This window comes from Chenopodium album, chromosome 23 (genome assembly GCF_948465745.1).
Source record: "Chenopodium album chromosome 23, dcCheAlbu1.1, whole genome shotgun sequence".
Lineage (NCBI taxonomy): Eukaryota > Viridiplantae > Streptophyta > Magnoliopsida > Caryophyllales > Amaranthaceae > Chenopodium > Chenopodium album.
In genome coordinates this window covers 34056097-34076585 of record NC_137856.1, presented here as the reverse complement: position 1 = coordinate 34076585, position 20489 = coordinate 34056097, and the positions used below count along the sequence as shown (strand labels likewise).

Here is a 20489-nt window from a genome sequence, read left to right as displayed (position 1 = left end):
ATCTCACATTACTATAATTATGTTTTTTCATATTTATAAATTACAAAAGCTAGTGAAATAAAATTTGTGAATAGTGTCAAAACTAAAAATAAAAAAAATACAATCTAATTTGCTACGAATGAAGTATGGAATATAATTTTTATTTTTATTTTTTTTGGACAGAAGGAATATAAAATTACTCTTTTTACTACTTTTTTATACATGGATAGAAATAATTTTTTTTTTTTAATTTAGAAATTAAACCAATGGGCTGCATATTGTTAATCCACAGGATCATTACGCATTTGAGTGCCATCCAAAAGCCCAAAATCCATTTACAGAACCCAACTTCTCCAAGCTCAATTTCAATTTGCTGTAATATCAAAAACTCAGAACAGAAATCTTTTATGAAAAAACAGACATTTCATTTCCATAACAAACAAGCAATACTTGTTTCAAAAAAAGAAAAAAAAAAGACAAGTAATACATAAAATACAAGTGCAAAAGGATAGATGATTAGATATCCATAACTTTCACTTGAAGGCTTTAAACATCCCAACTAGTTCTTGAGCCGCTTAATCCTTACAACAACTTGAACATACAAGAAATCAGTGACATATTCCACACGTCGGAACAGAGCATGCCTCCATGTCCTGTTGTACAACAAACTTCCAACGACTCCCCAAAATCCAGTTGCAAAGCCGAGCATTACAACGATGTAGAACATTACCTTTTCGAGGGTGCTTTCTACCTCTTCCTCTTCTTCTTCGGGTTGTTGTTTGCCACGTTTGCCTCCACAGTTTGGCAATGGATCTCCACATAATCCTGCATTGTTTGCATAAATGGATGGATCGTTGAGAGTTTGGAGCTGGTTTCCCGTAGGAATTTCTCCATGAAGCTTGTTGCTCGATAAGTTCAAGCTGCTCAAAAAATTTAAGGCTGACAAGCTAGATGGGATTGTTCCAGAGAGATTATTGTTAGACAGGTCTAGAGATGTCAATGAACCCATCTCACCAATATTCTGAGGAATGATTCCTGTTAGATGATTGTTGGACAAGTTCAAACCAATGAGTCCAGATAGATTAGTGAGGTCTTCGGGTATTGATCCCACTAAGCCATTGCTCGAGAGATCCAAGTTCACTACAAGCTTCAACGTCGTGGTGTATTGTAGTTCTTCCCCTTTCAAGACCACCATAGCATTCTCCCCTGGGTAACTCTCTGGTGGAATTAACAAGGCCTCACCTAGTTCTGGTGCTGGTGCTGGTGCTGGTGCCATTTCGTAAGTTGAAGCTACAAAAGTCATTTCATCGGTATGCAATGACTTCATACTCTTAAAATGGCCAAAACAACTAGGGATGCTTCCAGTCAAATTGTTTATTGCAAGGTCAAGGAATTGAAGGCTAGGGAGCAAACACAATCTTGATGGAATAACACCTTCAAGATGATTCGCTCGCATGATGAAAATTTGCAAATAAGGGTGACTATTTGCATCCCAATTTGGAACCTCCCCAGTTAGTTTATTTTCACCAAGATCTAAAATCACCAACTGCGAAAGTTCATTCAGTGTTGCAGGTAGAGTGCCTTCTAATGAGTTGTTGTTCAGTTTAAGATATGCCATACTCGGGAGTAGCCCAATAGTCATGGGGATACTTCCAGAGAGTTTGTTAGAGGAAAGGTCAACAACACTCAAGCCTTCTGAGTTGCCCCAACAATCAGGGATTGTACCAGAGAGTTGGTTGCTTTGTAGTTGTAAGAGTTGTAAATTCTCTAAATGGCACAATGGAACTTCCAATATAGCATGCTTAGAGGATGAATTATTGAACAGAGGCCCCGAAAGCAAGTTATATGAGAAGTCTATGTATTTCAGTTGAGAAGATGGAAAAAAATGTGGAATTGGTCCCATAATGTGATTATTGGAGATATTTATCTCTCGCAAATTAACATTTGGAATCCAATTACTTATTTCTCCAAAGAGCCCCGTATTGGAAAGGTCCAATGCCGAGAGCTTATATTGCATCGTTAACCATTGAGGGAATTGATTTTCAATTTTACACGACTGCATGTAAAGTTCCTTAAGTTGAAACGTGGGCATCTTGTTCCAGTTGAGGTTTAATTTCAAAGCATTATTATAACTCAAGTCTAATCGGTCCAAGCTTGAGAGGTTGGCCAAGTGTGAGTCAGACACTACACCTTGAAGCATGTTCGACGAGAGGTCTAATATTTCCAAGGATAACAATGATCCTAGAGAAGTGGGAACAGATCCGTCTAAATAATTATAGCTTAGAACTAATGTTTCCAAGGATGACAATGATCCTAAAGAGGTAGGAATGTTTCCCCATAAATTACAACTATTTAGATCTAACTTAATCAGTGATGACAAGTTTCCAATAGATGGAGGAATTGGACCATAAAATCTATTTGAACCAAGTCTCAAAATATTCAACTTTGTGAACTCTCCTAACCAGTACGTTAAGGTATCTGTGATATTATTAAAGGTCAAATCCAAATACTCTAGATCATATTGGACGCAATTAGAGTAATTCTCATGATTAAGGCCTGAAAAATTACCTCCTACACTAGAACCTTGCAAGTAGAGTGATTTAAGATGGCATAAATTCCCCAAGATGCCCATAATTTTCCCTCCCTCAACATGACTAAAACTATTCCCACTAAGGTCAAGATATTCAAGGTCTTTCATGTTACTAAGCCAAAGTGGGATGGAGCCAGTCAAATTGGTATTTGAGAGGTCAAGGTATCTCAGGGAGGTCATGTTGGATAAAAAACGAGGGATTGGCCCTTCCAAGTAGTTCCTTGAAAGATCAAGGTGTTGGATAGTCGAAGGTGGAGTTGAATGGGAGAAATGAGGATATGAGAAGGAATTGCCAGAAAGTATGAGAGATTCTTGACCTCTTATGCTCTTAAGCGGCCAGAGTGGGATGGAGCCATTCAATAGGTTAGAAGACAGGTCAAGGTATTCAAGGGAGGTCAAGTTGAGGAAAATATGAGAGACTGAGCCTTTTAAGTTATTCCCTGAAAGATCAAGATGCTGAATTCTGGAAGCAAAAGTTGAATTGGAGAAAATAAGAGATAAGTCAGAATTACCAATTCCAACATCTGACAAACGCAAGTCTAACAAAGGAAGGTGGCCAGATACTTGCAGTGAATTGAGTACTTGGGTTGTGATATTGATGCCACTCATGTCCAAATACCGCAAATTCACAAGAGAAGATAGCCAGTGGAGATTGGACGAGTAAGAATCTTGGATAGCATAATGAAGATCTAGAGTCCTTAATCTAGTAAGGTTGCCAAGTTGTGGAGGGACAACCCCGCCAAAGTCTGCCCTTGAGAGGTTTAGATACCTCAAATGTTTCATTGAGCCAATGAACTCCGGGATAGAACTATACATGAAATCATTCCCACTCAAATCTAAGTACCTCAGTTGCCTAAGTTCAAGCAAATTAGGATCCAACTGAGAGAATCTTAGCCAAGATATGGAATGAGATTGATAGTAGTAATCTTCAGTGCCTTCACCCCGTAGATCAAGCCGAAGCACGTGACGGGTAACATTGTGACAGGTGACCCCATACCAGCTACAACAATCATCCCCCTTCCATGAAAACAGAACGTTGGCATTGTCATAAAAGACACCCCCCTTGAACTTGATGAGAGCCTCTCGTTCCGGCTTAAGGCAGCCTAAGGTGAAGCCCGTTTGCCCCATCTGTGTATTGATTAAAGGCAAAAGGACTATGAAAAGTAGTAAAAGCATTTTTGGATCAACATTACCCATTGTTTTCTCAAAATTACCCGTTGTGTTTGCATGTGTTTATGGATATATATGAAAAGTTGCCTTCAGAGAGTGCTATATATAATACTAAGTGCATTCCACCTCTATTATTTTCACCCCAAACATCACGCAAAGACTAGCTTAAATTAGTGCGCTTCATGTAATTATTATGAGTAAAAAGACAAAACGACAAGGAGGGTAAACTAATGAAGTGAGACTAAGGAATGTTCATATTTTCTTTTTTTCATTTTTTTTTTCTTTTATTAAGCTTAATAAATTAGAGGATTGAAAACATGGAAAAGACTTTGACTGGAAGGTTAATGAACCAAAATTGTGCAATGTTTTTTACAAGGCATGCATGTAGCAATCACATTTTTTTTGGTCTGGTACTAACGTGTCAGATACTTTGAAAGTAGGAGGGAAGGGTAAGGAATTCCCACCCTCGTAATGACATAGTGTCTCCAGTGAATATTGAACCCCCAACCTTAAAATTGGAAGATGCCATCTTTCTCAATAGACCAAGCTTATTAGTTTGATAGCTAATGTATTCAATTGAATTTAACTACAATTCCATATTACTCTCAATTATCTATAGTCCTCGTACACAACGTGCTTGACAAGTCAGTTAAAAAAAAGACAAGTCTTCCATTAAATTAAGTCGTCATTTTAGTCTTCATTAATCATTATTATATTGCTACTAATCTAGTGATAAAGTAGTAACATATTGGGCAACTATATTATTACAACCATAGGCTAATTGAACGACAACGCGTTCACGTTCATTACGTGGTATCTAGTTAAAATTTCCACAACATTATTAGGGAGTGTTTATTCCCAGACTCAACCTCTTTTTTCATACAATTATACTTTACCAAATTAATTTTCTACTAACTTTTACAAAGTACTTGCTTTTATACGAAGTATTATTTTATCTACTTTTAGACTATATCCTACCTCAAACTTACTTCATTCCATACTTCTTCCGTTTATTCACAAAGGCACTATTTTGCATTTTACATTATTCACACATTCTATTGAGAGAAAACTAATCATGTATAATCTTGTTAAAATCGTCTCAATTAATACTTAAAATATTAGATTCATAAATCAATTAGGCATCCAAATGATCTTTAATTATGTTATTTCAAAATAACTTTTTTTTGTGTTAGAGGAGGGGGTTGTAAGGGTGGTTTAATTTGTTTCTGCTGATTGGTTGAATGGTATTCTTAGTGAAACCCCTATGCACCAGTAGGATAGACATACCATCTTCGAAATCCTCCCTTTGAAAGGAAATCAATATAATGATGTGAAAAAATTTAAATTTAGGAATTTAAGGAGTAAAAAACATGATGTAATAATTCAAATTTAGGAATTTAAGGAGTAAAAAACATGAATAAACAAAGGAGAAAGAAAGGTGGCCTGGAGAACTAAATTGAATGTACATGTACTAGCTTCCCCTGCTTAAACCTCATAATTAAGGACCAATTTGGTTGGAAAATACTCCAATCTTAAGAATTTACCAAACAAGTCATAATACTAGTAGGGCCTATTGCATTTAGTAACACAGTTGTACTTCTGATTTTCATCTGGCCTTAAGGACTTATGGTTCTAGGCTTCTAGCTCTTTTAGGCCATAGTTAGATATGTTCAGTCAGTAACAATACCGTAGATGACCTGAATTTAAACTATCCGACCCGAAATTGAACCAACCATTTTGAGTCTTTAACTATTTTAACAGATCTAATTATACATTTAGACACAATTAAAATAAAAATAGAAATTTCGAAAAATAAAATTATTGAGCAAAATTACCTTACTAAATTTCCATTAATCATTGTACTAAATCATTGTAAACCCACCCAAATTTAGAATCTTAGTGTAAATATACATTTAATTTAAACAAGTCAGGGTATCACTTCAGCTGACAATTCATACCTACTATGTTAGGCAGAAAAAATTGCACAATTGTTCGAATGAATTACGATATCATGTGATATTATCCAACTTATTCAGCCCCACAATTAATTCCATTATTGATATTACATGCATTAATACAACTAAATGCCAAAATTTGATAGTGGCCTTTGTTCTTATCTTCGTCCTCCTCAACTTAAATCTATCTTTTTTCATATTTTACACACTAATTGACAAATTCATCTATCTTCTTTTTATTGCACCAATGCTCTTTATTGTGCCACGTCCATTTTCATTACTCGTACACAACTAGTGTTACTCTTACGTGACCAACTTTTACCACTATATGCTTCATTATTTTCATATCAATCCTCTACCATTACCACCACCACTACCACCGCGAACATTTTTTTCGCAATCCTTTCCTATGGCTACTAGTACGACTTCCTTGAGGGAAGTTCTCGGTTGGTTAGCTCTTATATTGGTTTTACGTGTGGTTTTGGGTATCGAAGATGGTACTAAGTTGCAACATAAAATTACCATGACTAAATCTCTATCATTTCCGGAGTTTAGTACTTCTATTAACCCGAGGATTGAACATGATGTTAAGCTCCTAGGAAGTGCTAAGTTCTCGAGTGACAAGAGAAGCATTCAAATACCGGATATCTCAGAAACTGATGACCTTAGGCATCAAGCTGGTCGCGCAATATACTCTTCACCCATTCGGGTTTTTGATCCTAGTACCCAAACACCAGCTTCGTTTGACACTACATTCACCTTTCAGTTCAATAATCATACTTCGCCCTCATTCAATGATACTCATACTTCAGGAGAATCTCAATTATCTCATGGAGGTAAGAAGAGTTAATTTTCGGTTTTGTCTTAGTTTAAATGAATTGTGGGGCAAAGTTCATATCAAACTATGGAAGCTCCTTTAACTCTTAATGATTTGAAGCCTATAATGCACGAAATTATTTCAAAATGTACCAACATAAACCATTACCTAGATGAGATATCGTGATTCTTGATTGTTTAAAGGTTGAATATTTCTAAATTTTAGGCTGCTTTTGGAAAATCTAAGACTAATGTTTGGCTTTTAATCAGGTAATTTTTGAGGATTAGTAACTTTTTTTGTTGATGTCTTTGGTATTATATTAAGATTTGACATAGCTTAGAAAATAAGTGAATTATTTGGATTAATTGATTTTCTTTCAATCTTTAAGACTAGCTAGTAGTATAACTAGTATGTAGCATAAACATTTTACCCAAATGAAGCTCTTATTTCAATAGGTTCTAAGCACATTTTGGTACAACAATTATCCTTTCACAAATTAGTTTTAGACCAGAGCAATTTCAGCTAATCCTAAGGTTCAAAATCAATACTTCATTTATGCCTAATTTTCTCAATTTCACTAATCAATAATATGACTTATGCTCTCAAAAAGTTAAGATTATAGATGATAGATAAAATGCAGTATAATGTTATAGTGACAAATAACAATTCAAAAAAAATTATATGCAGGAAGTGGACTGACCTTTCTGATTGCCCCGGACGAGTTCACAGTAGGCCGACCCGGTCCTTGGCTAGGAATGCTAAATGATGCCTGCAACGACGACTACAAGTTCGTGGCCGTGGAGTTTGACACCCGTCAAAACCCGGAGTTTGGTGACCCGAATGATAACCACATTGGCATCAACTTAGGCAGCATTGTTTCAAAATCCACCGTTAATGCATCAGATTACGGCCTATCCTTTGAAGACGGCTCAACCCATTTGGCTCAAATAACCTACAATGGCTATACAAAGAGAATGGATATTCGAGTCGGATCACACCCAAGGATGCCCTTAAGATCAGTTTTTTCGGATGACATTGATCTTAGTCCATTTCTGAATGAGTACATGTTTGTGGGTTTCTCTGCTTCAACAGGAAACAGAACACAAATACACAACATTATGTCCTGGAACTTTACCCACAAAACCCCTGCATTACTCCGATACCCAACAAGCGAGACGTGTGAGAGTAAGATTTTAGTGGGTAAGAATCGAGTTGGTGAGGTTAAAGCAGTACCTATCAAAGAAAAAAGGCCATCCACCACTTTTTTGATCTTTGTTTGTGTGGTGGTGCTCTGTTTTGTGATGCTCATCAACCTTTATTGCAACGGCAGGAGACCGAAATCTGGTAGTACTAGTGGTTCAGCATTTTTGGTCTTATCGGAAATGAAGCCCCGGCCAACCCCACCAAACAAGCCGAGGAGGTTCACAGGGGCAGAGCTGTCCTTGGCTACTAGGGGATTTACTGATTGGGAGGTTTTAGGGAGTGATTCAAGTGGTGCATTGTATAGGGGTACTTTGCCAAATGGGTGCCATGTTGCTGTCAAGCGGTTCTCAATTCAATTCTTGAGCTCTTTAACCATGGACAGAAGGAAGTTCCTAAAGCGGGTTGGGGCTTTGAGCCGGATCAAGCACCCGGGGTTGCTGCCTATCCGAGGCTGGTGTTATGATACAAGGGAATATATGGTGGTTTATGAGTACATGTTTAATGGGTGTGTTGATAAGTGGTTGTTTGGTGTTGGGGTTTTACCTTGGAGTCGACGTTTTAAGGTTGTGAAAAATGTTGCTAACGGGTTAAGCCATCTGCATTCGCGTCAACTTGCTCATAACAACGTCCAAGTAAGCAGTGTTTTCCTCGACGTGAGCTTTAAGGCCTCAATCGGGGATTTTGGACTGAGTGATCCATTTGGGATTGACCCTGTATCCAGTAGAAGTGTTGATGTGTTCAACTTTGGCATTTTCGTGCTTGAAGTAGTGGCTGGGAGGAAGAGATGGGCAGCCGAGACAGAAACTAGAGTCTCTGGTTCTAGTCAAAGTGAAATAGAGATGGATGAAATGGACTTGGTGGACTATGCATGGATAATGCATGAGAGGAATGAGAAAATTAAGATGGCTGATCGAAGGATGGGAGTCGTGGTAAATACCGATCAAGCAGTTCGAGTTGTGGACATAGCGTTGCTTTGTACATTGCCGGAGAACAATGGAAGGCCTACAATGGAGGAAATAGTTATGTTCTTGACCACGGACTGCAACTTACCCAAACTGCCACCGAATCGACCAATGGTGTTGTTTCCATACAACAGCGGCCCTCACCTTTGTGGAGGCTACACTTGTGCTCCCTTCGGCTAAAAATTGAGAGTAACCTAATCAGAAATATTTGTGTGATCGAGATGAGTTAATGAAAAAGAGTGATAATTTGATTATACAGCAGCATTTATTTGCATGCACATTAAATTAATATTTTGATTGTAAATACTAAAAAGTGAGCTATGTTTGCATGTCAAAAAAGAAAAGAAGAAAAAAATAGTGACCTATATAATCAACTTTATATACTGTAATTCAGATACTATAGTTCTTTTCATCCAGTTGGACGAAGCTCTTATTCAAACAAGAAAACTATGGTGAATTGAACTGACCGACACTCAAATTTCAAGAAATTAATTTGCCCTACAAAATTCTTTGTTGCAGCAACAATGAACATTTCATTTCAATTTAATCCTCCTACCCCTTTAAGAATTGTCCAAATGGCGATAAAAAATTGGGGATGGAGAAAGCATAGAACACAAGCATCAAAAGGAAACGAAAGTATGATTAAATCTGATCTGAAGGTAACATTAATTTTAACTCTACATACTCGTTCCCAAAGAAATGTATATCAATCTAACCATAATAAGCGAGGTTGCTGACAAAAAAAACTCTAGTACATTGATTCTTATATAAAATCCATAGAGTACAAAACCAAAGAAAGAAGCAACAAAAAACCCAGTATGCTCAACATAGTCCCTAACTTAACGGTTGGCCTTGGCAACTCTTTCAATCTCATCTTTCTTCTTGATAGCATAACTGCAGAAAAAAAAAATAAAGAAAAATAATAAATAATCCATAAAAGACAGCATATGATGAGCATAGAGCTGCTCTGGGTGTCTTTCTAAACATGTTACTCCGTAAGAAATTATCCGTGTTAATCCACGGGATATATCTAGGATTATTATTTCTATGGAAGAAAATATATTAGAATCGTAATAGAAGGTACTCGGTACTTTTTAATGAGATACTTAAGGTACAGTTAAAGAATTATTAGAAATGATTGATTTTATATAAGTTATACCAAGTCTTGTATTTAGAAAGGAAATTAATGGTTTACACATTACACGCAAGAATGGAGGTAAACAATTTCTATAGAATGAGACCGATAGAATGAGCATTTGCTCAACCCCGACCAGCCACCACATACACTTCTTATACTTTTTTCAAACCATGACATATCAACATTAAATTCAGCATGTCAAGAATTGTACAGCTAATCAGCTAACCCTATACATCACCAAGCATATACTGCTAACTATAGAGCATTCATTAAAGCAGAGATTACTGACTAAAGCTCAAGTAGCAGCATTTAGGACATCAATTCATCAATGGTGGTTACATGTATAGTGAAATTACCTGTTGGATGAACCCTTGGCAGCATTGATGAGTTCATCAGCAAGGCACTCAGCAATGGTCTTGATGTTCCTGAAAGCACTTTCTCGAGCTCCAGTAGTAAGAAGATAGATTGCCTGATTAACTCGCCTTAGTGGAGAGATATCAACAGCTTGACGCCTAACAACACCAGCAGAACCAATTCTGGTAGCATCTTCTCTGGGTCCACTGCAAAACACAACATGGTTTAAATATCAATAAGGGTATAACTATATTTCAAACATTGAAAGCTAATGAACAATACCAACATTTAGTTCGCGAAAAAAAAGGAGCAAAGCAAACAAAACACAGAGCATATAGAGAACTCAATACAGAAAGGGGGTTTTCTAATACCTGTTGATGATGGCATCCACAACAACTTGAATGGGGTTCAAGTCAGTCAATAGATGGATGATGTCCATGGCATGCTTAATAATGCGAACAGCCATCAGCTTCTTTCCATTGTTGCGGCCGTGCATCATGAGAGAGTTGGTCAACCTCTCAACAATAGGGCACTGAGCCTTCCTGAAACGCTTCATCTGATATCTTCCAGAAGTGTGAGGCACGTATGTGGCATGCTTAACGGCAGTCACTCCAATGTAATCAGCCAAAGCAATGTCATGGACCTACATGTCAAACCAAGGGCAATCTTAACACAAATATAAAGTATTAAAACAAGCACCAGAAATAACAAAATCCATCTATTATCAATAAACACACTCCTTAGGAGACTAAAATTTACTCATCCAATCTAACCATAAAAGAACCATATTATCCAAAAGTGTGAACAACTAACAACTGAATCACGATATTGCTTATGAAACTCTAACCCTCCACAGTCTACCCACCATTCAAATTCAACAGAATACTCTAAACATAATACAGCAAGTTCAAATGAATTCCATAAACAATATTCCCATTGCTACCGTGATTAGAACTCGTAATGTAACAACTAAATCAGGACAACTCGAGTGCTTTCATTCCCATTTGCGAGACAAACAAGGAAATGAATTCGACAAATACATACATTGTATATCACTAGTTCCCTACACCAAACGCTGAAAAAAAAAATCAATTGGTACACCTAAATTTCTCAATCCTACAATTGAATAATCCATACAATTTAAACTAACTATCTCAAATCACTCAAAGTATACGGTAAAACAACTAATTAAAACAATTTCAATGCAATTAAACAATAATAGACATGTTCAAACTACAGCAAAATAACTTACAACCCTAAAGATCCAAACAAATTAATAAACTGTATAAATTAGCCGCAACCCACATCATCCATCATAAAATAAATCCAAATTAAAGCCTTTTCCGCTTAATTAGCTAAAACAAGAGTAAAATTATCTCACATGAACATAGAAATCAGTAGAAATTAATAAAATCACACGTTTCGAAACAATAAAGATCGAAATCATAAACCCTAAATTTAGAGAAAAAGAAAAGGTAATAAATTAAAATGAACAAAAACAAAATTAGGAGAGAGAAGATTACGAACAGTGACTTCGTCGAAGCTCCATCGACCGAAAAGCTTGACCTCATTTTGCAAAGGATCGGGAGTCTCAACTGGGACTGCAACTTCTACCGCCGCCATGGTTGAGAGATTGAGCAGAGAGAAATGGAGGAGAGAGAAAGTGAGAAGTGTTGAACTTAAAGCTTGCAAAAACCCTAATTTGCCAAGCTTCGGAACTAACTTTGGACTCCTATATGTTATGCGGCTTGCATGAATATGGGCCGATTATATTCAGATTACAAAGGCCCATTGTTTTTAATTTATTTATTATTTTTTATTGGTTTATTGATTGAGTTGTACATGATGGGCTGGTGTAGGTTGGGATGGTAATGGATCGAATTTGAATTATGTGAAACATTTATTTGGAAAATTACTATTACTATGTAACACAATTACACAATCTATGTTACTCAGTAATTCGTAATCTCATATTCTCAAAATGTTACTTCATATCTGTGAATAAAGAGTGTTAATAAAGAGTGTTTTATTCACTTGATATTCACTTATTTAAATTTATATGAACTAATCTGAACTTTTAAAATTTTATAAAAACTCATATTAAAAATTAATCTCACAGCTTAAATAAAATGTGTATTTTAACAAAAAGATCAAACACATAACAAACAAGTAGATTAGGAACTAAATAAACTTTGGTCAGTGATAAGGTTTGTATCTTTCAACCTTGAGGTTATGGGATAAACCCTACTAGAGGCACTTTAGGACTAATTCCTTTACCCTTCCTCCTCCTCCTCCCCCCCCCCCCCCCCCCAACCCACTCTAACCAACTAACCTAGGGCAGAAGGACCTTGAGAGATTCCGGCCCAATAAAGACCCTTCTCCTTACCAATAAAAAAAAACCCTTATACATGAAAAATTCAAGGCATTATTCTCCAAGACAAATACAATGTACACCCATAAAAGAGACATGATCACCATCAATAATGTCATATGCTCACACAATTACAAGCAACATTCTAAAAAGCAATTACAATCAACGTAGCGGCTATATACCATAAAACGGCTGAAATCACAAAATAAAATATTAGCCATTAGACAATTACGATCAACACACATTAAAAAGACAAGTTCATCAACAACTATGACATACGCTCACAACAATTATGTCATATGCTCACATAATCATGTAAAACAGTTAAAATTCATTAAGCTTCAAGAGATGTACGCTCATTTGTCATCCTCCCATTCTTGATAAATTTCTTCTTTGCGCTTCCCACGAAAAGTCTTGATCCGATACCGAAACATGGCACGAATATTAGAAGAAGTGGTCGGAATTGAAACAGATTCACGGGTTTGGGCATTCTCCTCTGCATCCGGGTCAACAACTGGATCTCTATTGATGGGCCAAGTCCAATAGTAGACATATTTATCGGCTGGCTTACTTGAAAAAATGTTTACACTAGTGTAGCTTCGTTTCATCTTTGGGCTAGGACGGCCCGCAAGTGAGACTGATTCAAGAACTTGACAATTTATCTCACCATCTCTTTCATCTTCGTCCATTTTTGCTCTTGATCAATCTATCTATTAAGAAATAAACAAGTTACAAGTGTTATGTTATATGATTAGAACATTATTATGGCAAGATAATATACTTGTACTTTGTACTTCGTATGAATTTTTGTATAAGTTGCTTCGTATTATTTGTCCAATATTTTTTTAAATGACCGAATTACAACTTGTATGTGTAGCAAATCGAAATAAACAAAAATAATGCATCAAAAGCTACAAATGAAAGTGCATGTGTAGTTATCTTGAAATTGAATTGAATGCTTGATATAGTTTTCGAAATCATCAATTGCAATAGCATTTAGTCTAAAAGTTATACAGAGTGTACAAGATAGACACATACGTGGTTTTGGGTAATACGATAGAGAAAAGCGCAAGTATAACAAATCTTCTCATTGTGAAACAAAGAGGTTCATTTTGATTATATATAACGATGGGTCTACGAGACTTGTTCAATTTCCGTGGAAAGAAACAAAAAAAATAAAATATACTTGTATAAGGCAAGAAGATTAAAAAATGGATCCCAACTATGTATTATACTAATATTGAAGGGTCACAAAACTCACAATTAATGGGCTGACCAATGAAAGTATACTTGTACGTAGTATAAGCTAAGAAGTAAGAAGATAACATTGGATCCCAACCACTATACTAGTGTTGAAGGATTACAAATAATGAACTGATCAAGAAAACGATTGCATTTGACATTTTAGGAACTAAACTAGTACGTATCTAACTAGTGTGTATTCCAGGTAGTGTCCCAAGTTGTTATTTTTAATGATTTTTTGAATATGGAAAAATTTTTGAAAATTTTTAAAGTTATACGAGTACTAAAGTAATGGTCTTACAATCGAAATCTTTTTTAATGAAAAAAAATGCTTTCTTGTTGTTATTGTAGATGTGGTGGAGGCATATTCAACTAGGAAGTAGCAATGTAAGAAGATATAGTCAAAAGACTATATTATTTCAATAAAAAAAATAATAATAATAATTCAAACCATTAGACATTAATTTAAGGATGGATTAAAGACTATGTTTTCACATTTCATTCTATAGATCATGTGTTCGGAACCTTGTAGTAACCATGCTTATTAATTTTTGAGTTGTGAAGCTAACATGAACATTGGACATTTGTATAGGTGGTGTCTTAATTGTGACACGCTTTTTAATACATAAAAGTATACTCAAATTACTTACGGTAGTACATTTATTATTAACAAAGTCATTGTTGCATGTCATTGTCTATCCAAATGCTCTATTCGTATAGAATAAATAATCATTTTAATCTAATAATTGACCTGTAAATATGACAATTGATTTCAGGTGGAGAATGCACGACACACATACATAGCCACGTACGGCACATAGGTAAACACATTTTATACTACTGTAATAAACAGAATCAATATCTTCTACAAGTATGGTGTAACCGGGTAGAGTGGCTCGACTAATTATCCTTAGACGAGTGGCCAAATTGAGGTTTCTACTTTCTGATCTTATACTTAATCAAGTTATCTACTAGTTCAACAATATTTCAATTTGATTTGTTTGATTAAAACCATTTTCTTTGGAACTAATCCACCCTCAGCTTCATTGTGAAATTGACGTCCATGAAGTTGGGTTCCAATCCAACAATATTCCATGAAACTTACATTTATTCATCTATATGATTATATCGTGCATATAGTTGTTGCATTTACAATAAAAATTTAATACGAGTATGTACAACAGTACAAGGCAACCTTAAAGTCATAAATTACTAGTATAAAAATTACTGATTTGATATGATACAAATATACTGATAGAGTATAAAACATATTCCTGGGCCTCAACCATAAGGTTAAACTTTTGGTTGAGTTGGTCCTTTAACATGGTATCAAGAGCCAACGTGACACAAAGGTCACGGGTTCGAATCTCATCCACCCCCCACTTTCAAGTGGAATATTAAGCGCAGGGTATAAGGAGGGCCCATGCTGCATCCACACTTCTAGCCCAACGGACTCTCGTGTGAGGGGGCGTGATAGAGTATAAAACATATTCCTGGGCTTTGTACTTCATATTTAATGGGTAAAAATCATTTTACAAATAGGACATTGGGCCTGTTTTCGAAGCCATGGATCGATACACTTAACATGAAACGGGTGAGCACAAGGCAACCGCCTTACGACGTCGTCATGAGAGTATTTCTCCAAGCATATTGCACAATTAGCTGCATCATCAATATTTTCCTTGGGTACTCTAACTCCAAATGGGCCAATCGGGTAAGAATCTAAAGTGGGCTGGTCAAGCCCCTTTAATGTGATGTTGGATCGTAATTGCTCATTACGAGTTCTTGGGTCGGGTCGGATCCAATCATCAAAATCATAGCCCGATTCATGAAATGGACTTACCGGGGATTGGATTCTATGAAGGATATTCTCCTCATCTTCATCATATCCAAACTCTCTTCTACCTAATCTCACACATAATTCTTCAAAATAACAATATAGAAAGATGATTAATGGAATTACTACTAATGCAACCGCGACACACATAACAATTAAATCGCTTGTTGAAACCATAATTGTGTTTTAAATGTCTTAAGTAATAAAGTCAATTGATAAGTTACCGCGTTATAAATGATAATTGAAATTTGTTTGATCTATTTTAGCTTTTGTAATCTTTTTAAAAAGAAGATTCGTGAGTTAAAAGAATACAAATACATGTACTATTACAAACACCATTTCATAAAAACATGTATAAAAATATTAAATAAACAAAAAACCAAAATATATAAGAAGTATAAATTATTTAATTTGGTTACAGAATATACATGTATTGATGTGTTTTTCAGAAACTAGACATGTTAGCGTGTGTTGTATACTTGTATTCAAGACATGCTATCTATCTATAAGAACTATCTACGATATAATTGTATAGAGACTAAAGAGGGTGAGTTTACCAAAAGAGACGACCTCGTATAATTGTCATTCAAAATTCCTTGTTACAATGATCCAAATAAATACATCGCATGATGAAAATCAGGATTATATCATATGGCTTATGCATATATCAATCTTTGATTGGATCCGGATCTATATGTAGAAGAATACCAAGATAAAAATTAGGCGTATACGGTGTAGGATTTAAGGAACAAAATTAGTCAACCTTGGATATAATGAGTTGACATTTTATTTGGGATACGGCCATACTTTAGTAGAAGAGAATATGGAACGCAACTAAGGTATGTGATCAAACAATTAAATATAACCTATTTTCATAGTACGTCTTTATCTAGAATTGTTAGTCGTAAATGATACTCCGTAAATTGTTTAATACGAGTAGTTTACAACTCTAAAAAAACAAATAAAAAGAAGTTAGTTACATGTGATTAGCTAATGGTTAATGATCGACAATGTCATATGAATCAGGGAATCAATTTAGGATAGTTTTGGAAATGAGGAAGTCTGAAGATCCATCATTTCTAGCACCAACATTCTTAGCAGGCTTAAAATACAAATATACATAAAGTATACGGGTTATACTCTTTTCATCTTTACAATGTTAAATTATTCATTTAGCGGTGATTCATGATGGCCTTAGATTGTAATTTAATTTGTAAATCTATCTAAGATATTAATCTTACTTAATAATGTACTAAAATCCTTTAATTACTACATTTTTTTTTTTAATTTATATGTAGTTAGTTGGCCACATTTGTAGTCGGGGTTACTTTGTAGGGGGTTACTCGTTTATTTAGGGATTACTTGTAGGGGGTTACTCGTTTATTTAGGGATTACTTGTAGGGGATACTAGTTTGATTAGGGGTTACTTGTAGGGAGTTATTCGTTTGGTTATATTATGATGTTACTCGTTTGGTCAGGGGTTACTTGTTTGGTTAGGGATAAATTATAAGGGCTACTTATTCAGGGGTTATTAATTCAAGGGTTACTCAATTCGTCAAGAGTTACTCTCATACGGAATTCGCACTAAGCGACTGAGTAAATAACCCCTGAATATTTAACCCCTATCACACAGCGTAACCAACCACACTGAAAAAGTTGTTGATTAATTAATGGTATTATTTTAACCATTTCTTAATATGATCATCTTATTTTTATTTAATTTTCGAGTCTTCCCTACAAGAGTATCCCATTTTCATTCTGGCGGTGATTCAACAACATCCTCGTTAGTTATGGTATGAATGTTTCTCTCTACTTTATATACCCAATACACATTCTAAATAAGAAATTAAATCTTCTTCTTTTTTTGAGAAAGAAATTAAATCTTCTTTTACTTGTTCATACAATATATATTTAATAATGCTATAGTTAACAATAAAATTAAATCTAAAAGGGACAAAAAAAAATGCAATATAAGGGAATGTCCCTAATTGCTACATACATTATTGATACATATATGACAGCTATTATGTGAACCAACAAAATATTGGCTCACTTGGTAAGATTATAAGGTAAAACCTACCAAGCGAGGAATCTGAAGTTTGAATCCTACCAAGTGAGAGATTTAGGGCCTGTTCACATTTATTGTGAACTGATTGGAGCTGAACTGAACTGAACTGATTGGAGCTGAACTGAACTGAACTTAATTGAGTTGAAATGAATATTTTATGAGAGAGGAAAATTAAGAGCTGAACTAAACTGAACTGATTGGAGCTGAACTGAACTGAACTGAAGTGATTGGAGCTGAACTGAACTGAAATTAAGTAAATGTGAACAGACCCTTAGAGTTTGAATCCTACCAAATGAAAGTACCTAAGAGTAGGGATTTTCTTACCCTCCGATCCCCTCTACTCCCAAATATGAAGTATTTGTCCCGTATACATTGAATCATAAAATCGTGAGAGTTGAGATCTGATCCTCTACCAATTTTCTTTTAAAAAAATTGAAAATTGACTAATATGAGTACGTGTGCCTCTTAAATTTGGTCGGTGCATGCATGATGCGTTATATTGTCTAGACGTGTGGTCAGTATATCATACTACCAGTAATTAAAAACAAATCTCACCAAAAAGTAATTAAAAACAAATAAAATCAAATTTGTTTGATTATATGAATGTCTATATTGCCGTATCTTTTTGGAAACTGTCAGAAAATTGCACCGTAGCAATAATATTATTCTCTTCCGGAAAGTAGCTTTAATACTGTTATGGATAAAATTAATGAAGAAGTGGAAATCCGACTTAAAAGTTTATCAAAGGAATGAAGGATGTGATAGTGTATTAAAATAGCTTCAGATATTCCTTTCACGAGAGTAGAACCTTTATATACCATTCTTTTTCTCATCTCATCTACGAGTATAAGATTTTAGCATATACGAGTAATATAAAAAACATATTCGTCTATGTATTCATATGAGATCTACTTAGAACTACTTATTCTGATTTATTAAACTGAATATTTTATAAGAGGAGGAAATTAAGAACTATTAAACTGAAAATAAGCTGAAGAGAACAAGTCTTTAGATTTATCTCGATAAACTTATAGATTCAAAACATAAAATTATAATTTTATAAACTTGTGTTACGTACATATGATGTGCATTAAGAGCTTTATTTGAAGAAATGTATGTATATTAAATAAACAAATTAAAGAAGAACGGATGTAATATTAAATTACTCTGTAGATCGAAACATTAAGAAGGTAACAACATACACATCATATTAAAGATGACGCACAAAGAACAACATTACTAGCTCATACATGTTGCTTAAGACAACAATTAGAACACATAATTAAACATAAGCAAAGGTACTTGAATAGTTCAATGTCATGAGTTCTAGCTAACTAGCACTCAAAGAAACCGGATCGGATCGGAGCACACGATACTTAAGCGCAAGGTTTGTAGCAGAAGCAACGGCGGCGGAAGCCACGGCAACGGCCACCGGGGAAACCCTCAGTTTTGCAAACATTAGCACAGTTTCTCCTGCTAACACATAGTCCCTTGAACCTGTAACTTGCTGACTCGCAGTATCTTGCTTCTACCACCTGTGCTCCAATATCTGTATTCGATAAATTTTGCACATTAAATCACAACGTATATTAACAAGAAATAATAAAATTAAATGGCTGACATTATTATTCGAAGTAATATATATACTTCGGGCCTGTTTACATTTACTAAACTGGGCTGAACTGAACTGATTGAAGCTGAACTGAATAGAGCTAAAATAAATATTTTATGAGAGAAGGAAATTAGGAACTAAACTGAACTGATTAGAGCAGAACTGAACTGAACTGAATGGAGCTGAACTGAAGTATTGAACTGAACTGGCTGAAGTGAACGGGCCCTTCGTATTAAACTTAAATTTTTTTAGGATAATTAAATTAAAACATTAAGAGTTTGAGCAAAAATAAAATAACACGATTATTATGAGAATAAAGTTGAATTGCATTTAATTCTTATGTCCGATCTCTTTGTACAAGTTTATTACAGTAATTAGTAGATATATTTTAGAGATAATATCAAGTTTTATAAATATGAATCCGATCATGTTGTTGAGACTCCTTAATTTAGATTTGTCACTGCACCTTATTATGGAGTACTTAGATTATTATTATTATGGAGTACTTAGATTAATATTAAGATGTAAGTCTTTTCAATGACTACATACTGTAAAATTTTAATCACTGAGAGCGAAAGACTATGTGTTATTGTAATACTGTACTAAGTTGATTATAACTCGTACAAGCTAAGTAATTAATCAAACTCAAGCAATTAACAAATTAATTGAGTAGGGTTATAAATTAATTGAAATACAGTAGAATGAATTAAGTAATCGAAAAAGAATATAAACCTGTGGAAATCACAAGTAGAAGCATGAGAAGAACAACCGAAAACACACGTGAGGACCGCTCCATTTTATTTTCTCTCTCTCGCTTTCTTTTCTCTCACTACTCTTTAAAAAATGAGGGTAGATTTTGTGGCACACAATTATCACTACCTACCCACACTTCTTTATATAGCCGGAGCTTCGCCTTAATTTCAATTTTAAAAAAAAATTAAATAAATCTAAAGTGTTTTACTATTTGTTAATTATTAATCTTCTTGGTAGTATTTCTTCTGTCTCTAAAAGTTAATCCCTTCGTTCCATACTAATTTGACCTTAGATATATATATGATAAAATATTAGTAAAAAAAAAAAATAGTCTATATCATGAAACATTATATATATATATATATATATATATATATATATATATATATATATATATATATATATATATATATATATATATATATATATATATATATA

The 20489-nt window shown here is 34.7% G+C and overlaps 4 protein-coding genes across 4 annotated transcripts; 1 reads left to right on the top strand and 3 right to left on the bottom strand.

Moving 5' to 3' along the window:
• Positions 1 to 343: 343 nt before the first annotated feature.
• LOC145608965 (receptor-like protein EIX2) lies at positions 344 to 3791 on the bottom strand. The gene has a single exon (XM_081664544.1). It carries the CDS (start codon positions 3764 to 3766, stop codon positions 539 to 541), a length of 3228 nt encoding a protein of 1075 aa, XP_081520670.1. The 5' UTR covers positions 3767 to 3791; the 3' UTR covers positions 344 to 538.
• A 2181-nt stretch (positions 3792 to 5972) lies between these two features.
• LOC145606590 (putative L-type lectin-domain containing receptor kinase S.7) lies at positions 5973 to 9164 on the top strand. The gene is made up of 2 exons (XM_081662381.1): positions 5973 to 6530; positions 7199 to 9164. The coding sequence occupies exons 1-2, from the start codon at positions 6023 to 6025 to the stop codon at positions 8854 to 8856; spliced, it is 2166 nt and encodes a 721-aa protein (XP_081518507.1). The 5' UTR covers positions 5973 to 6022; the 3' UTR covers positions 8857 to 9164.
• Positions 9165 to 9298: 134 nt separating this feature from the next.
• On the bottom strand, positions 9299 to 11853 carry LOC145606591 (small ribosomal subunit protein uS7-like). The gene is made up of 4 exons (XM_081662382.1): positions 11696 to 11853; positions 10540 to 10811; positions 10171 to 10374; positions 9299 to 9570 (listed from the first exon to the last, which is right to left on the bottom strand). Exons 1-4 carry the CDS (start codon positions 11789 to 11791, stop codon positions 9516 to 9518), a joined length of 627 nt encoding a protein of 208 aa, XP_081518508.1. The 5' UTR covers positions 11792 to 11853; the 3' UTR covers positions 9299 to 9515.
• A 6968-nt stretch (positions 11854 to 18821) lies between these two features.
• On the bottom strand, positions 18822 to 20165 carry LOC145607881 (defensin-like protein). The gene is made up of 2 exons (XM_081663476.1): positions 20031 to 20165; positions 18822 to 19235 (listed from the first exon to the last, which is right to left on the bottom strand). The coding sequence occupies exons 1-2, from the start codon at positions 20092 to 20094 to the stop codon at positions 19063 to 19065; spliced, it is 237 nt and encodes a 78-aa protein (XP_081519602.1). The 5' UTR covers positions 20095 to 20165; the 3' UTR covers positions 18822 to 19062.
• Between the last annotated feature and the right edge of the window lie 324 nt (positions 20166 to 20489).

Bases quoted from the DNA above. Each gene is read 5' to 3' on its own strand.
- LOC145608965 (XM_081664544.1), bottom strand. From the start codon at position 3,766: ATGGGTAATGTTGATCCAAAAATGCTTTTACTACTTTTCATAGTCCTT.
- LOC145606590 (XM_081662381.1), top strand. From the start codon at position 6,023: ATGCTTCATTATTTTCATATCAATCCTCTACCATTACCACCACCACTA. The intron at 6,531-7,198 runs GTAAGAAGAGTT...AATTATATGCAG, and splicing joins ATCTCAATTATCTCATGGAG to GAAGTGGACTGACCTTTCTG.
- LOC145606591 (XM_081662382.1), bottom strand. From the start codon at position 11,791: ATGGCGGCGGTAGAAGTTGCAGTCCCAGTTGAGACTCCCGATCCTTTG. The intron at 10,375-10,539 runs GTATTAGAAAAC...TGTGTTTTGCAG, and splicing joins GTGGATGCCATCATCAACAG to TGGACCCAGAGAAGATGCTA. The intron at 9,571-10,170 runs GTAATTTCACTA...TTTTTTCTGCAG, and splicing joins GCCAAGGGTTCATCCAACAG to TTATGCTATCAAGAAGAAAG.
- LOC145607881 (XM_081663476.1), bottom strand. From the start codon at position 20,094: ATGGAGCGGTCCTCACGTGTGTTTTCGGTTGTTCTTCTCATGCTTCTA. The intron at 19,236-20,030 runs GTTTATATTCTT...TATCGAATACAG, and splicing joins TCTACTTGTGATTTCCACAG to ATATTGGAGCACAGGTGGTA.